Raw genomic sequence first — 19040 nt, forward strand, 5'->3', positions numbered from 1 at the left:
CATACTTTTTTGTTTGTTTCTTTTTGCTGTCAACAGTGTGGCGTAGTGGTTAAGAGTGGTGGACTCTAATCTGGAGAACCGGGTTTGATTCCACACTCCTACTCCACATGAAGCCTGCTGGGTGACCTTGGGCCAGTCACTGTTCTCTCAGAACTCTCTCAGCCCCACCTGCCTCACAAGGTGCCTGTTGTGAGGAGAGGAAGGGAAGGCAATTATAAGCCACTTTGAGACACATGAGGCCTGCTGGGTGACCTTGGGTGACCTTGGCCCAGTCACTGTTCTCTCAGGACTCTCTCAGCCCGACCTGCCTCACAAGATGCCTGTTGTGGGGAGACGAAGGGAATATGATTGTAAACTGTTTTGAGACTCCTTAAGGTAGAGAAAAGCGGGGTATAGAAACCAACTCTTCTTCTTATGGCAACTCTGTGAGGTTTTCAAGGCAGGAGACATTCAGAGTTGGTTTGCCATTGCTTGCCTCCGTGTCATGACCCTCGTATTCCTTGCTAGTCTCTTATCCAAATACTAGCCAGGGCTGACCCTGCTTAGCTTCTGAGATCTATCCAGGTCAGGTTATCCTTGTGTCTATAACAGCTATGTAAATGACATACTTGCTAGCTAGTTTGGATTAGGGGTGCAGTGTGCAAATTTTGAAATCATTGCAGTCGATTATCAATGATTACCTTATGATCCCCTGTCAAGCAGTCAATCTCAACTTCAGAGCAAGCAGCCCCGAAAACGAAGTATGGAAAAGCATGGCCTTCTCCCGTCTCCCAGTCCATATGGGTGACGTAGCCTCTGATGGGAGAAGCAAATTGAACTCTTGAAATACTAGTTCACTTTCAATATATATATATTGTCCAGCTGGACTTTAATGTTAAAATATTGTTGATATGTTCTATGCTGCTCCAACATGAGCTGGACCACTGAAAGGAAACTGGTGGTGTCCCGGAATGCATGAGTGTCATGGTCATTTTTTGCTGTTTCCCATTTAAGGATTTGGTTGAGTCCTGTCTACTGCTAGAGTCACATCTGTTCTGCCTTTTCTTCTGGCCCGGGTATACAGTACCCCTGACACCTGCTGGGTGATGCTCCTTCTACATCGACTACTGAGCTTCTCCAAGGGTGCTAAAGCTGCTGCCCCTTTGAGTATGGAATTTCCACTACATCCCAAGTTCTCGGCCCTGGTGACTCTGCTGTGCAATCCAATGTAAGCATCACCCTTCAAAATATCTGGCCCAGCTGCTGGGAGTCTCTCAGGCTTGTTGGAGTGAGTGACTGAGCATGCCTGGACATGGGGAGAGCTACATCACTCTTAAGTGTGTGTATAGGTGTAATATCCTTGAATGGGATCCCTCTCTTTGTCTTAACCGGAGAGCTGCCCTCTGACCCCCCCTCTCTCTTGCTTTGTCCTCTCACTCTCTCCTCATGGCCTTCTATGAACACACATGTCTTTGCAGGTCTCTCCTGTATATACAATGTCTTCATACTCTCAGACACTCATAATGCCGGACAAGCTGGCCATTTGTGATATGGAAAGTACTCTTTAGATTAGGTTTCTCTCTTGTTTCGACTGCAACCTAAATGTGAACTAGATCTATTTGAATAAATGTAAGTTTCCCTTTTTTGGACTATACTTCTTGGGAGATTTATTTACTGCACTCAGTATCCCACTTCTATGACTGAACAAACTCTGGTCTATTAAGCAAATATCCCAATAAGGCTCCCATTTGATAATCCTAAAAGGGTAACATGGATTAACAATTCTGATTCAAATGGTTTTCCACGTAAGGCAGCAGAGAGAGCCCTTAATTCCAGGTTTGCTAGTTTGAATCCTTGCAGCTCCTGACGCCATGGGGTAAAAGCTAATGTAACGCCCACCATCACTTTCTCGGATGACTCATATAACAGGCCTGTGAGGATACGGACCCTCATTCCAAAGACGAAGTCAAGGGCTGGGGATGTGGTTTCCTTCTCTCTAAACATCAGATATGTGGAGCTCAGTTTAGACCAGGAAATGAGGACGTTCTTTCCCCAACCTGAAATGGTGCCAGGGAGCCGCTCTTCGCCCCCTGGGGATATTGACACGGGAATCTGCATTATGTCCCCGGCTAGGCAAACAGCACTTCCTAAGACCATTTAAGGTCAGGAAAACTGTGTTTGGGGATGTTTGGGGGCTTAAAATGCTTCCCACCTTGTGGTTCTGATTCAGACTGGATCCCCTTGCACCTGATTGCTAGAGAAACAGAAAATCTGGGAGCTCCGTCCATGGGATTACCATTGTCACATGACCCTTGAGTCACACGATCTGAACAGCACCTGTGATCCTCAAAGGCAGCAACTTAGAAAACAATAAAGGATTTCTTACTTGAAGTAGCCAGTAGCCGAAAGGCTGATGCTTTCCTCAAAAGCTTTTTTGGTCTGCAAGAGAAAGACCATTAGGTGACACTTGTACCAGCGGAATACAGATCAGTTCATAAGAACATAAGATAAGCCAATGTTGGATCAGGCCAATGGCCCATCCAGTCCCACACTCTGTGTCACACAGTGGCAAAAAATACCAGGTGCCATCAGGAAGTCCACCAGTGGGGCGAGGGACACTAGAAGCCCTCCCACTGTTCCCCCTCCAAGCACCAAGACTACAGAGCATCACGTGCCCCAGGCCGAGAGTTCCTATCTGTACCTTGTGGCTCACAGCCACTGAGATGGACCTCTGCTCCATATGTTTATCTAATTCATGCATAAATAAAAATGGGAGAGCGTGAAGTTCAATCTTCTAGTTCTCCACAACACAGCCAGGCTTCTTATTTTTCTTCCTATTCAAGTATGAGGGAAGGGATTATCCAACTGGAGGCAGATCTTCATTTTCTCCTTAGGAAAATCATGAAACTTTAGGGCATTTTTTTATGTTGAAGCATCCCATTCTTCTATATCAGCACAACCCAGAATTACATGAAAGTAGTATCCTAATGCTGTGCAGATGATGACTGTGAATAATTGACAGTGTACGTGTGCAATGTGGAGGGAAGGTCAAGATTATGTCAGCTTGTTTTCTCTGTCGCTCTGTAGCAGGGGGTCCCCAAGCTTTTTGAGCCTGTGGGCACCGATACGGCTGCCACAGGAAGTGGAGCTGTCCACAAAATGGCCGCCATAGTTTGCCTTCAGCCACACAGTGGAGAGCCTTGAGCTGAGGTGGCAGCCACTGCCAAAGCAATATTTTAAAAAACCTGCACAGCCAGTCAAACCGCCAGTAGTTAATCAGAAGACTTGCTGGGCAGAAGTCACACTTTGCCCCACCCACTTTCTGAGATCACTTGGTGGGCATCAGAAAAGGTGTTGGAGGGCACCCATGGGCACCACAGCAGTGACCCCCTTCTACATAAGAACATAAGAGAAGCCATGTTGGATCAGGCCAATAGCCCATCCAGTCCGACACTCTGGGTCACCCAGTGGCCAAAACCCAGTGGCCATCAGGAGGTTCACCAGCGGGGCCAGAACTCCAGAAGCCCTCCCACTGTTGCCCCCCAAGCACCAAGAATACAGACTATCACTGCCTCAGACATAAGAACATAAGAGAAGCCAATGTTGGATCAGGCCAATGGCCCATTCAGTCCGACACTCTGGGTCACCCAGTGGCCAAAACCCAGGGGCCATCAGGAGGTCCACCATTGGGGCCAAAACTCCAGAAGCCCTCCCTCTGTTTCCCCCCAGTCTTTATACACTGATTCTATGTGGTCTCCACAGAAGATCTAGTCAACATGCAGAGGTTAGGGACTGGGGCCGAGCAACATGATCTCCCTCACCCAATATGTTGATTATCCATGGCTTGGTTATTTGCATAGGGCAAAAATGAGTAGGAAAGACTGGGGAGAAATCAGTCATCTTACATGTCTGCCCCGTAAAGAGAGTCCCTTCCTGGTGAATGTTTTAGTATTACTACTTATTAAAACATTTATACTAAACATTTCCTTGTGGTTCAAGGTGGCTTACAATAACAGTTAAAAAAACATTCCCAGTTAAAACCAGAATAAAATAACAAACCCCAAATCTCTCCCTCCCTTAAAAGATGCCTGCCACTGAAACTAATCAAGTCCTTCCTCAAAAGGATAACTTCATCACCTGTCCTATTAGCATCCCCATTGAAGTAACCGAAGTACTCTGAAAATCAGGTCCCACTGCGAGAAAAAAGGCACAGATTTTAAGTAGTATCAGGACCCTCTCCGGACCAGCATTTTAGGTTTGGTCCGACCCCAAGATGATCCCTTCCACTACTGCAACTGTCCAAGACACAATCCCTGGGTCATTCTACTGCCATTTCAGAACCTCAAGACGGTGCTCATGCTATAGGGATCAGGCAACATATGGACCATGCCCCCCCCCTCTAACTTCCCTCACCTCACCCCTGCTCTTCATCTTTACCCGAACCATTCTCACTTCCAGTACATTTACTCACCTCCTTCTCCTTCCTCTATCCTTCTGCTCTCTCCCCTCTTTTCCCCACTCCCTCAGAGCTCTGCTCTGCTCCAGAGACCCACCACCACCAGCAACATGCTTCCCCCCCACACACTTTCTCTTTTCTCTCCTCAGCTCTGGGCCTTCTCTCTCCTCCCTGCCTCACTTGGCTAAACCACACACTGCCGCTCATCCCATTTCCCTCAGAAACCTCATCTCCCTGTCTTTCGCTCCCTCGAACCCCCAAACCCTTTGTCTCTTCTCCTGTTTCTCTCTTGGAGGATGCCCCACACACATCCAGCGAGGTGGTGGGTGCTGGTGGTGGTTGGCTGAGACTAGCTTAACAGGATCCACTAAGAATTAATTGCTTATCGCCTGCTTGTTTCTCCCAATTCTTGATATTTATTAGTGTTTAGTATATTCCCCAATCTTAGGCTGATTTCCCACAAGCGCTGCTCCGCGCTCACTCCTCCCTTTTGTCCTGATGGCACGTGTCAATTTCACACAAGCTGCTGCGCGGCCGCATTTCGCCCCGGAGCTTCGCGCGATTTCCCCCGCGTCTACTCAATCCTCAAAAAAACAGGAAATCGCGCAAAGCTGCGGGGTGAAATGCGGCCTCGCAGCAGCTTGTGTGAAATTGACACGTGCCATCGGACCAAAGAGAAGAGTGAGCGTGGAGCAGCGCTTGTGGGAAATCAGCCACAGTGTATTTTATTACTTTGACCTTTAACCTGCCTTCCTTTCTTGTTTTCTTTTTGTTTATGTATGTTCAATAAACATCAGATCTAGTTTCAATTAAAAGTTGACCCCCCCCCACCTCACTTCTTCAGAAATCCCCCTCCCCCCCCGATAGTGTATATACATATCAAATCCCTTGCCTGGGTACTGAAACATTAGTAGTAGGGAGTATAAATGCTCTGTAGCCCTACACTGCTCCAAAATGGAAACTTTATTAACAATACTATACTATCAAATGTCTCAAAGATTTATTGTCTTTAAGACATTTGGTAGTATAGTATTGTTAACAACAACAACAACAACAACAAACCTTTATTGGCATAACAATAGCGGCCTTGGTTAAGAGATACAGGAAAGGGAAAGAAAAACCAGTTAATTAGCTACTCATTCAGGCAGAAAAGACTTATCCTCCTATATGCACAATACAGGAAGTTTGCCACGGCTTCAATGAGATCTGCTCTGTTTGAGGCTAGAAGGTTCACAATCTTACTTCCCTCAGATTTGCCCTCCAGGGATCGCAGTATAGGATCAAGGTGATAGGCACATAAATCCCGGTAAAGTCTACAAGTCAGAAGTACATGGTCCCTTCCTTCAATCTCCTTTAGCCCACATGGGCATAACCTCTCCGAGAATGGTGTTTTTAAAAAATCTCCCATACAGCACAGCTGAGGGGAGCACATTAAAATGGGCCAGTGTGAAGACCCTTCTAATATGAAGATCAATCAAACTAGAGAAATACTCTGCAAGCGGCACATTGCGAATAAAGTTTCCATTTCAGAGCAGTTTAGGGCTACGTAACGTTTATACTCCCCTTCTACTGATTTGGCTGTGTTCCCGGTCTTTTTGTGGGTACTGAAACACGCATTTAAATTCCATATATGTGCATCCCCCCCCCCGACCCATTGGCAACACTGCCATGTTCATCTTGATAATCCGTGTAGACAAACAGGCATCAGAATGGGGATCCAACAAGCATGTGGTCCAAACAGGATAATGATTCCATTTTAAGAATACAAATGGTGCTTACCCAGTCTTCCCATTTTCCTTGTGGATTTTTTTTAATGACTGGCTCGAGGCGCTTCCGAAGAATTCGGCACGCAATCTGATTTAACAGGTGGCAAAGGAAAACAGGATGAAGTCATCACAACAATAAGACCATGTTTTATTTGCTAATATTCTAATATGAATCGTTGGCATAAAGGCCCCAGGTTGTTTCATGATCATTAGTCCAATCTTTCGTGAACTTCTGTGACTTTTCCTTGACAAAAAGAACTTCTCATAAGGTCAAAGATGTTCATCCCTCCGTAGCATTTGAGTCACTTTCAAAGGACCGTGTGCTTCGAATGTGGAATTTACTCAAAAATAAATACACATTGGAATGAACAGGACTTTCAGTCCCATTAATTTCAATGGAATTTAAACATGACCAGCTTCTTTTGGATTGGTGACTGACTATTCCAAAAAAGTATCAATCTATGATTGTATTGGTTGGATGTATATTAACTCTTGTTAGCTTCTTTGCACTGTGAAGCACAGGGATACCAATTCTTTAGAAGAAGAACAAGAAGAGATTGGATTTATACTCTTCCCTTCACTACCCAAAGGACTCTCAGAGCGGCTTACAGTCCCCTTCCCTTCCCTTCCCCTCCCAACAACCGACACCATATGAGGTAGGTGGGGCTGAGAGAGCTCTCCCAAGAACTGCCCTTGAGAGAGCAGCTCTGAAAGAACTTATGACTGACCCAAGGTCACGCCAGTAGCTGCATGTAGAAGAGTGGGGAATCAAACCCTGTTCTCCCAGATTAGAGTCCACACTCTTAACCACTACACCAAACTGGCTCTCAGTAATAAAGAGCTACATCCACTGTGCAGTAGGAGATAGAAAAGCTCAGAGATGTTACCTAGACGAGACTATAAGAGCCCCAAACAAGTGCTCTAACCTGGACGGCTCTGCCATTGGTTTCCGTGGAAATAGCTCCTGATGTGACATGTGCATTGGGTATTGGAACGGTACTTCTTTCAAAAATATGTATATAAGACAAGGGTATCATTAATTCATGGCTGGCAACCTGTTTTGAAAACAAAAGATATCATCACTTCTACTAGGAATTACAGCACAGTCTCAAACTGGGAAGGAACATAATACCTGCAATTAAAGTCAAGCAGATAAAGGAACAAATGTGTTAGAAAATCTGTGGTCCCTCTCTCTCACACACACACACACAAAAAACGAGACCTGGAACTTCTCCAGTTACCTTTACATAAGACCCAATCGGAACATATACTTAAAACTGCACTGGCAAAACAGCTTTTGGCTCTGTAGCTCTATTTTGTTATATATATGGAAGCTGGATGTTTGTCTTACCTGTAACACCTTGGTGTAAAGCCCTTGTCCCAGCTCACTTCCACCACAATGCACCAACACTGACCCATCTACATAGATGTTCACCAGAGCTGCAGCCTACAGAGAAACGATCGACTTCATTAATGCTACTAACATCATACTAGAGCTTAGATGTCCAAAAACTTGGTGGTTGGTCAAAGCCAACTTACAATTGATCCCGCATGAGGTTGCCAAGGCAGGAGACAAACAAGGGTGGCTTGCCATTGCCTGTCTCTGCATAGCAGCCCATCCAGGGCTGACCCTGCTTAGCTTCTGAGATCTGGCGAGATCAGTCTAGCAGGTCATCCTGGTCGGGATGGGAGCAAAGCTACACCTTGTTCCAGGAGAACAACTGGCAGGTCGGTAACAGGGAAGGAGAGGAGGAGGAGGAGGAGATTGGATTTATAACCCACCCTTCACTCGGAGTCTCAGAGCGGTTTACAATCTCCTTTCCCTTCCCCTCCCCACCACAGACACCCTGTGAGGTAGGTGGGGCTGAGAGAGCTCTTGACAGAAACTGTTCTTTTTCAAGGACAGCTCTGAGAGAAATATGGCTTGCCCAAGGCCATCCAGCAGCTGCAAGTGGAGGAATGGGGAATATTAAAGTTGCCAACAGGCCTGGAGAAGAATGTCCTTTCCCTTTAGGACAGGCTCAAAATGTAGTAATGGGCAGCTGGAGTTCTCTTACACAGTGGTAAATAACATCCCACTAAGCCTCTGTTAAGGGGACAGGACATTTTCCTCCAGGCCTGTTGGTAACCTTAACTAATATAGCACACTGATTAAAAGCCATGAGCTACAAAGATCCTGTGGACTAAGGGATATCCGCATTTCAGTTGTCCACCTAAAACCGAGATAATGACATGGACCTACCATGCAGGGCTATTTTAAGGACTGCTGAGTCTATTTATTTGTTTCCTTCATACAGACCCTGACTTTTCCTTCAGTGAGGACCCAAAGCACCTTACATCACTCTCCTCTACTCCATGTTTACCCTCACAACAAAGCTGTGAGGTAGGTGAGCCTGAGAGTGTGTGACTGGCCCAAGGTCACCCAGCCGGCTCCCAAGGCAGATTTGGGATTCAAACCTGGGCCTCCGAGATCCGACTCTGACACTAACCATTACATTACTTTGGCTCTATAGACATTAACTTATGTGAAGAACTCAGGAAAAGTAATTTATTAACAGCAACGGTTTTAGCCCTAGCTTAATCCTACACCATACCATTTCTTGAGGTAGAAAGTCAGGGTGTAAATTGTCTTGATAAACACATTTTCATGGGGGACAAGCGGAGAATATTGAACAGTCCTTCTGCCCTGGCACCATTTCCCCACATAAATCGTAACATCTGGCAGCTGCACTGTAGAAAATGTCTTTAAAATATTAGTGCAAGGTCTTAGCAGTCAGGCTGGAGGCAAAGGGTCATAAATTGAGCCAAGAGCCTACTGCAGAAGTTCAGGGTGGTTCGGCATCTGGCATTCGCTCCACATTTTCTCAATGGGGAGGAAAAGGTACAGCTCAAAACCACATTCAAATACCCCAGGGCAATGCAAAGTCACCCCTGAACAGCTATAAATCTATGTAGAAGGTACCATTAAACCCGATGATCAAAGAAAGCGAACGCAGCATGCAGTGTCGAGGGTACCATAAAATATGATGATGAAAGAAAGTGAAAGCAGCATGCAATGCAGAGGGGAATTTCTGTTCCAAGGTGGGTTTCGTAAAACGACAGAGGGAAAAGCCAATGCAGAATTGCCCTCAGTCATCACAGACATGACTCAGAGCGATTCTGCATCTAGCATTGGCTCCACATGTTCTCAACTGGGAGGAAAAGGTGCAGCTCAAAACCACACTCAAATACCTCCGGGCAATGCCTACTGACTGCAAAGTCACCCCTGAGCGGCCGTAAAATGGCCATACATCTATGCAGAAGGTACAATAAAATCTGACAATCAACGAACTCGAAAGTGGCATGGAGTGTGGAGGGTACCATAAAACCCGATAATCAAAGGAAATGAAAGCAGCGTCTGATGCAGAGGGGAATTTCTGTTCCAATGTGGGTTTCGTAAAACAACTCCCCCCATGTCTCTGAGGGAGTAGCTGGATTTCCACAACTCTAGTTAATCCTGTGTCAATCATGAAATGTAAATTCCTCCTTTCACAAAGCAGGGCTGTGAACACCTCTGATTGACCGTCTGTTCTCTCGGCAAGAAAGTCATGCCCTCTACTAATTTCAAAGTGGGGGAAACGGAACAATCCTTAAAGAAAAAAGTACCACCTACACTTAGCACTTGGCTAACCATGCAGGCAAATGGAATAAAATAAACTGGACAGCCTGTCCATCACTCCTCTTCCCAATTAGCTTTCACTCTAGAGAGATGTAATCACAAAAGGAATTGAAGCAGGAAGTAGTAAAATTTGCCTCTTAACAGATCCTCACAGATACTCGTGTTTCTATACATGTATAATCTCACCAGGGGATGCCCAGTCACCATCTCCTGGAAGTGACATCAGTCCTCTCTAGGAATCACCAAAACTCTCTGGTTTTACCATAGGGTTTCTGGCAATTCCTAGAGAGCCATGGCATCACTTCCTAGGGAAACCTGGAAGTATATCACACCATTGCCGATGCCTGCCCCATTCCAGGTCTCCACTGGTTGCTAGATGGCCAAGGGAACTCTACTTTAGAGACTCAAAAACTCACCTGATGTCTATGTGTTTCACTGAATCCATTTGAAAACAACATGGGAATGATGGCAATCCCTTTCTTCTTCCAGTAGTTTTGCTGGTTAAATTCCTCTATTGCTTTTCTTCTGTTGTGATAATCAGACCTCTTGAAGCATTCTTTCCAACATTCAACCAGATTCCTTGGATCAATCTTTTGTTTGTAGGGAGTGACAGTAACCGTTTTGTACATGTTCATCTCCCGGACCTTCACACGGAGACATGCAAGTAACATTTGTCATTTTATCTGCTCATGCTTTAGCAACACCTGTTTTATCTGTTTATATTATTTTCTGTAGCCATATGCACCTTTCTAATGGTTTTATAGATTCATACAATCCCAGAGTTGGAAGGGGCCATACAGGACATCTAGTCCAACCCCCTGCTCCATGCAGGATCACCCTACAGCATCCCTGACAAGGGTTTGTCCAGCCGCTGCTTGAAGACTGCCAGTGAGGGGGAGCTCACCACCTCCCCAGGCAGCTGATTCCACTGCTGCACAACTCTGACTGTCAAAAAGTTTTTTTCCTAACATCCAGCTGGTATCCATGCCTTTCCCATATGTATTCCTGTATCATGCATCTGATCCCGTTTGCAATTTGCTTTTGCAGCGTATTACGCAGCAATGCTTTTCAGTAACTGTCACATACCCCCTGGGGTGATAAGAACCTGTAGAAACAGAGGCCTCCTGCTTAAGGGGACTGGATGAACAAGAACCAAGTACCTTTTAAAATTTTGGAAGAAGGCAGGAGGTAAGTATTCATGACTGTGATAATGTTCCCTCTAAGCTGTGGAGAGTCTTGTGAGCAAAAATTCTACTTGGTGAGCTACTGGCATTAAAGTTGTGAGCGAGTCATTTGGCTGCTGCATAAATTAGTTTGCTCTGGAGCCATCCCTCCTGAGCTAAGACAAAAATGTGTGAGCCGGTGGCTAAAAAACTGTGAGCTAGCTCACACTAACTCAGCTTAGAGGGAACACTGGTGATAAACTATGATGATGAACGGGGCAGGATGTACAACCTGTCAAGAATCAGAAAACCCCTCCTGCTCTTCACCACCATCACTGCTCTCAAAATACAGAAAATCACAACTCATGGAAACGGCATGTGTAAATTCATCCTAAAATAAGGAACGGAAACTTTCCAAGGGTTTAAACTTGCAACCATTGGAGTTTATATTCCGATGACTGACGTGTGTCATGAACGTGGGGCTGTGTGTGTCTGAATTGGCATCCTGAGGGCAAAACTACACGTTATGAGAGAAATTCGGAGCTCCCAACCTCATGTTTCCCTTGAAGTGCTAATGTAGGAATTGGGGATAGGGCATTTCCAAGGGATAATGGTGCAAGAAAGAGAATATTTGAGTTTCCTCTGTCCACGATATATCCCTGCAAATGCCCTCTGGCCAGACCATCCTTAATTCCCCAATCAGGTCCCAAAACTGCAAGGAAGACTGGCTGGGGAAAGAGGGCCTCAGAAGCAGGGAGGCATTTGGTGTCGACAGCGACGCCTGTGTGGGTGTACATCCGCCTGGTGCTGCGCGAGCTGCACTGGCTGCCTATTGATTTCCAGATCCATTTCAAAGTGTTGGTACTTACCTTCAAAGCCCTATACGGCCAGGGGCCAGCATACCTTCGAGACCGCCTCTCCTCATATGAGCCCCACAGAGCACTGAGGTCCACCAATCAACATCTTTTGGTGGTCCCCGGCCCCAGGGACATCCGACTTGCCTCAACCAAAGACCTGGACCCTGCCTGGTGGAATGAGCTCCCGAGTGAGATCAGGGCCCTGCAGGATTTATTACAATTCCGCAGGGCCTGCAAGACGGAGCTCTTCCACCGGGCTTTCGGTTGAGCAGCGGGCATCCCTCCCCCGGGTCAGCCCTATTTACAGCTTGGGTCGGCCCCTATTTTATAGCCTGGGTCTGAGATCCTAAACTGTACAGATTTCTGAGAAACTTATTCCCAGTACTATCAGCCGCTGAGGCAATTGTCTTTTTATAAGAGGTGTGTGTGTGTGTGTATGTATACACACACACACACATATATAAATATAATATATAATATAATAAAATGCTGGGAAAGATTGAAGGTCAAAGAAGACGGGGACAGCAAAGGATGAGATGGTTAGACAGTGTCATAGATGCAACGAACATGAAACTGAGCCAACTTCAGAGGACAGCGGAAGACAGGAAGGCCTGGCGTGATCTGATCCATGGGGTCGCGAAGAGTCGGACTCGACTGTGCGACTGAACAACAAAATGTAATATATGTTTTAACATGGTTTTAATTGTATTGTATTGATATTATTGTACTATATTTATATTGTTGGAACCCACCCTGAGCCCATTAAGGGGAGGGCGGGATACAAATCCAATAAATAAATAAATAAAATTTACATGGGGAAATTGGTAGGTACTGCCTCTCCAACTAGTTGTCCTCTACGAGTGCCTAAACATCCCTGTATTTGTGGGCCTGAGAATAAGTATTTGCAAAACATGTAGTTTCACCATGAATCAAATAAGAACGGCCCCGACATGACTTATCATTCCTTTACTTACTTGATCCTGAGGCAAGCCAAGCTCATCCGCCACTGCTGCAACCCACATTTCTGTAGAAAGGGCCGTTTGTGGGAAACCGAATCCTCGAAATGCGGTATTTGATGGCAAATTAGTCTTGCAGACATGTCCGCAACATCGGTAGTTGGGGATGTGGTAAGCATTAAAACTTTTTAGCACCAGATGGTCTAACACCTAATGCATAAAGACAGATGATAGATTTATAATCATGAGTTCTGTGCCTCGGGTTCTGCAAAGAAGTGTAAAAAAAGGTCTTCCTGGGTGAAAGTTTTGCAGCTCTGGCTTAACTGGTCAGTTGGGGAGGCGATAGACCTAACACTTAACAGTGCCACGCTAAGTAACGACCTTCTAAATTCTTTGAAGTCAGTGGGCTTAGAACAGTGTAACTCCACTTAGGATGGCACCGTGGGTGTGCTGGTGTTGTGCTGTGGCCCAAGAAATCCCAGGATGTATATTGTCTCTACTGTGAGCTCCATAGGTGGCGGTAGGCAATAAAGCATTCTCTTGCAACCTGAGAACTCCATCTCCGGATAATACTGACATACCTGACAGGATTGCGGCAAGGATTAAATCTTGACAATGTTCTCAAAATGCTTTGTGTGCTCCAAAGCTTGGCAAAAATGTAAGCATTAAGGAGCCCTGTTCAACAGCCATCAAAGGTAAGGGAATCCAGGTACATTACACTTAATTAAAATTTGTACTGTTTAGACCTGACAAGACGACTGAGAACTGCTCAATGTGTTCTGGAAGGAGGTTATTTGAGCCACAGGTATGTTCCTGCTCTAACAGGTAAAAGCCAAGACATTCCTCCTCGCTTACCTGTCAGGACTGAATGCAATTTCATCCCATTTTCCTAGCTGTGAATGTTCATCTACTTTATGAGAAACTTACTGTCATGGTTTGCTTTTTTCTGAGACCCCTTATATGTAACACCTATAAAGGCATCTCTCTGTAGTATTCTGAGGTCACGTGTGTTATGCTGCCCCTTTACATTCCTTACTTTTGCTGCCACCAAAGGCTATTGGCTTGGAATTCTTAGATGGATTCAAAGAACGGGACGGCATAGTTATATTCGGTAGAATGACGGAACGGCCAACGTGTGGGGGTGGCTCTGAGGTAAAAGGGGACCCTTTTCTCTAAATAAAACAGCTGTTCTCTTAAACGTGAATAGAGTTTATTTAGAAGTAAAAGAGCATAATGATTTCAGTATAGTTCATAAGCGTAATGGTTTCAGATAGGTACATAAGCGTGATGGTTTCAGATAGGTATATAAGCGTAATGGTTTCAGAGAGGTACCGTTCTCTTCCTGTTTCTAAAGTTCCTTAAATAGACCTAGCCACAAAGGTTTATTTTCTCACTTGCCATGTAGATCAATAACATCCACAACAGATTTCTCTCACACTCCACAGCACCTTATTATTCACCCACTCTGCTCTCTTCCTTCCTCTCTCACACACTCTCTGAACAAACTGTCCCTTCAAGCCCGTCAAACTCCTCCCCCTCGGGTACTGCTGCCATCCAATCCCAACACACTTCAATCACCCATTTAGCCCCCCTCTTTCTTACTCTAGAGGCCTGCATTTTAAATGACAGCAACATACATGTAAAACCGCACATTAAACTCACAGAAATAAAACACACAAAATAGTTTCATAGCTCACCACACTTACCACTTCAGACACATCTCTTGTAGCCCCACCATTTACATAGTAGTTGAGGTCAGCAGCTTTGATTTCGCCATCGTTCATGAATCCCACCTAAAAATAAAACATTGCAGTAGTGGGAAGCAATAAACATTACTAATTCGCTGAAAATTGTGGGATTTTTTCCTGTGGGCTACAAAGGAATGAGGATTTGCTACATTTAAAAGTAGGCTTCAATACATGTTTGATTTTCTTGTAATTGTTTTTATTATAGGCTTTCTAAATTGAAAAGACAGCAGTGCTATGTTTTAAGTAGGGTTGCCAGCCTCCAGGTGGGGCCTGGAGATCTCCCGCTTTTACAACTGATCTCCAGCTGACAGAGATCAGCTCCCCTGGAGAGAATGGCTGTTTTGAAGGGTGGACTCTGTGGCATCATACCATGCTGAGGTCCTTCCCCTCCCCAAACTCCACCCTCTCCTGGATCCACCCCCAAAGTCTCCAGGTATTTTCCAACCCAGACCTGGCGACCCTAGTTTTAACAAAAATATTATGCTGTGGTTTTCTTTGAGTATGTGTGTCATGACCCCCTGTGGTTTGCCACCTTCGTCTGCTACCACTCTGTCTTCATTTTATAATATGTCAGTGATATACGGTTGTCAGCTCCAGGTTTGGAAATTTCAAGGACTTAGACCAGAGAATATACAAATTACAGCTCACGACAGACCAGTGTGGATAATGTTATGTGTGACCTAAGAACCTCAGAGTCAGTATTACTTACTTTATATTTCCCAAAAAAAGGATATCGACCTCCAGTTATGAACATATCGTCATCTCGTTCCAGAATAAAACGTACTGGACAGCCAGTCCTAATTAAAAAACAGAAAGAGGCTCATGCTAACTTCAGGACAAAGATCAAATTCAGGTTGCACACTCAGAACCTGAAAAGTGCTGAAAGTCCTCAATTTAACACCATTCATAAAATTATCTGTACAAAATACTGTATTTAATTAAAATGATGATTACTCCCCCCCTCTGTATGTCATCAAGAAAAAGGGGGCAACTTATAGTTACATACAAATTACATGCATGTAAAGTGGTACAGAAAATTATGCATCATTTTTTCAGGGGGGTCACCTTACGTTCATGGAAGCAAATACAGTACAGAAAATGAAACTGACTACTAATAGAAATTGCCTTACACGATGACGTTTATATATCACAGTTTATCTGATGCAATAAGTTTTTGTGGCCCTTTCTTACACACCCAGGGAAATGCTGATTGCCACTTTGGTGTCAGGAAGCAATTTTTCTCCAGGCCAGTTTGGCCAGGGGTCCTGGAGGGTTTGGGTTTGGGGTTTTTTTTTTTGCCATCTTCTGGGTATGGAACAGCAATTTTATTATTTTTTTAATTTTATTATTTTATTATTTATTTATTTATTATTTTATTAATTTTATTATTTTTATTGATGTAAGCCGCCCTGAGCCGCTTCGGCGGGAGGGCGGGATAAAAATCAAACAAACAAACAAACAAACAAATAAATAAATAAATAAATCACTGAAGGTGTAGAGGGGGAGATATTTGTGAATTTCCTGCATAGTGCAGAGGGTTGGACTACAGGACCCTGGAGCTCCCTTCCAACTCTATGATTCCATTATTCTAAATGGGGGTTGGAGGTTTTGAGGGGTTTTTTTGCCTGTTATCTTTATTTATTTACATTTATTCCGAAAATGAATACTTAACAGAATATCACTGAAGGTGTAGAGGGGGAGATATTTGTGAATTTCCTGCATAGTGCAGAGGGTTGGACTACAGGACCCTGGAGCTCCCTTCCAACTCTATGATTCCATTATTCTAAATGGGGGTTGGAGGTTTTGAGGGGGTTTTCTACCTGTTATCTTTATTTACATTTATTCCGAAAATGAATACTTTAAAGAATGATGTGAAGCTGGAGTTTGTTATGTAGGTACACCTTAGCATTTTCTTTAGTGTACCAAGACAGGTGGTGATTCTGTACCTGAAAGGCACAGGTCGAGTTCAGACTGGCAGTTTGGCCCGATATAGGCACGTTTCACAAACGGATTAAAGGGGCCCCGTTCACACAGACACAGCTGTCAGGCGTTCCCCAGCCGTACTCAACCCGTCTCGTAACGCTTCCCTCCCGAGTTTAAAAAAATACCAGGTGGAGGTGGTAGCAAACACTGGAGAGCGCGTTGATCCCGCTTCCTGGATGTGTGCACGCTAAAAGCTGCAAATAAGCTGCATTGCTGCGCCTATGCGCATGTCGCCGAAGTGAAAAAAAAGCCACTTACAGCCACGCCTCTGCCAGGGGTGGGCCAACAGTGCAAATGCTCTGCCAGGGGCAGGCCAACAGTGCAAATCCCTCCTCCCCGGTATGCTCCCGCATAAGTTGGTTCAGTGTGACTGGGAATACCCGGAACATGTTGTTCCGGGTCTTTTTGCCACGATTCCCTCGTGCTTCTTACTGCCAGTCTGAACTCAGCCACACTCTCTGTTACAGTTAACCCTCAGACTCTTTTTATAGAATCACAGAATCATAGAGTTGGAAGGGGCCATACAGACCATCTAGTCCAGTGATGGCAAACCTTTTAGAGACCGAGTGCCCAAACTGCGACCCAAAACCCACTTATTTATCACAAAGTGCCAACACGGCAATTTAGCCTGAATACTAAGGTTTTACTTTAGAAAAAGCAACTCATACATTAACTTAAGATGATCCAAACCCTTTTTCTTTGATTCTATAAAATCACAATTCTTACTTGTGTGCGGCAACCGCTGCGGCACTAGCAAAATAGGCAGGTCTTGTTATTTTCCCCCCAAAAGCTCCACCAGCGCGTCTTAAGTGGCACCGGATCCTATTGGAGTGGACACCCAACGCCGAGGCTATCAGTTGCTGCAACAGAAGAGGAAGCAAACTTTTACACAGACCTGTCCCATAGTTATTTACCACATGTTCATTTTGGAGAAGGCAATGATGTCTGGTGTACAAAGAAAGAGAAGAAGAAGACCCTGCAGGGGGCAGCAAGAAGACAATTAGATAGGATGGGGAGGTCAGCAGCACCTTCTCTCCTGTTGAGTGCCCTTCCTTGTCTGTCTCCAGATTGCTGCTCTCTGGGCGACTTCCACCTTCTTCTTGGAAGCGCCACACTCAGGCTGATTCTGCACTGGCTTTCCCCCTCTGTTGTTTTACGAAACCCACGTTGGAACAGAAATTCCCCTCTGCATTGCGTGCCGCTGTCGCTTCCTTTGATCATAGGATTTTATGGTAGCCTCCACACTCCACATCGCTTTCACTTTCTTTGATCATAGGATTTTATGGTAGCCTCCACACTCCACACCGCTTTCACTTTCTTTGATCATTGGATTTTATTGTACCTTCTGCATAGATTTATGGCCGTTTTATGGCCGTCCAGGGGTGACTCTGCAGTCAGTACGGCATTGTCCCGAGGTATTTGAATATGCTTTTGAGCTACACTTTTCCCTCCCAGTTGAGAAAATGCGGAGCCAACGCTAGATGCAGAATCGCCCTCTCTCTCAGCTAGAGATGTAGTTAGGAACCTTCCTCTGTCTCTCCTCTTTCCTGTCAAGTATGTTGATTCCTAAATAAAACTTCATCTACTCTTTAATCAAGTTGCGCACCGTTGCTGTGTTTATTACTCTGCCAACCGCTCATTCGAACCCTCCACGTTTTATTTCATCTTTTTGCATATCCCGTACATAAATGCTGAGGGGGAAATCAATATTTTTCCCTGTGGTCATTTCCGGGTAGAAATTAGGGCTCATGATGAGCAGTTATTAGTCCCAGTGAGGACAAAGGAGAGGCACTCATATTGTACATGCCTTTTTTCTACACTAAGGGTAACACCAGCGGGGTGGGGCACCGTCATCACGAAAACTGTGATAATGGGGGTTGGAGGTTTTGAGGGGTTTTTTTGCCTGTTATCTTTATTTATTTACATTTATTCCGAAAATGAATACTTAAAAGAATGATGTGAAGCTGGAGTTTGTTATGTAGGTACACCTTAGCATTTTCTTTAGTGTACCAAGACAGGTGGTGATTCTGTACCTGAGAGACACAGGTCGAGTTCAGACTGGCAGTTTGGCCCGATATAGGCACGTTTCACAAACGGATTAAAGGGGCCCCGTTCACACAGACACAGCTGTCAGGCGTTCCCCAGCCGTACTCAACCCGTCTCGTAACGCTTCCCTCCCGAGTTTAAAAAAATACCAGGTGGAGGTGGTAGCAAACCCTGGAGAGCGCGTTGATCTCGCTTCCTGGATGTGTGCATGCTAAAAGCTGCAAATAAGCCGCATTGCTGCGGCTATGCGCATGTCGCTGAAGTGAAAAAAAGCCACTTACAGCCACGCCTCTGCCAGGGGCGGGCCAACAGTGCAAATGCCTCCTCCCCGGTATGCTCCTGCATAAGTTGGTTCAGTGTGACTGGGAATACCCGGAAAAAGTTGTTACGGGTCTTTTTTCCACGATTCCCTCATGCTTTATACTGCC

At 45.1% G+C, this 19040-nt stretch overlaps 1 protein-coding gene across 1 annotated transcript in view; it reads right to left on the bottom strand.

Moving 5' to 3' along the window:
• LOC107113599 (aldehyde oxidase 3-like) overlaps positions 1-19040 on the bottom strand; it is a gene marked incomplete at its 3' end in the record, with an annotated part of 77515 nt that overhangs the window by 6450 nt on the left and 52025 nt on the right. Inside the window, exons 22-31 of the mRNA XM_015414947.1 lie at positions 17293-17426; positions 15293-15380; positions 14542-14628; positions 12854-13045; positions 10276-10503; positions 7553-7648; positions 7128-7256; positions 6215-6289; positions 2366-2418; positions 681-795 (exon numbers count right to left, since the gene is read on the bottom strand). Coding sequence (XP_015270433.1) covers positions 681-795; positions 2366-2418; positions 6215-6289; positions 7128-7256; positions 7553-7648; positions 10276-10503; positions 12854-13045; positions 14542-14628; positions 15293-15380; positions 17293-17426 — 1197 coding nt within the window. The remainder of the gene's footprint in view (positions 1-680; positions 796-2365; positions 2419-6214; positions 6290-7127; positions 7257-7552; positions 7649-10275; positions 10504-12853; positions 13046-14541; positions 14629-15292; positions 15381-17292; positions 17427-19040) is intronic.

The sequence above is a fragment of the Gekko japonicus genome, unplaced genomic scaffold, assembly GCF_001447785.1.
Source record: "Gekko japonicus isolate JY-2015 unplaced genomic scaffold, Gekko_japonicus_V1.1 scaffold3429, whole genome shotgun sequence".
In the NCBI taxonomy this organism is placed as follows: Eukaryota; Metazoa; Chordata; class Lepidosauria; order Squamata; family Gekkonidae; genus Gekko; species Gekko japonicus.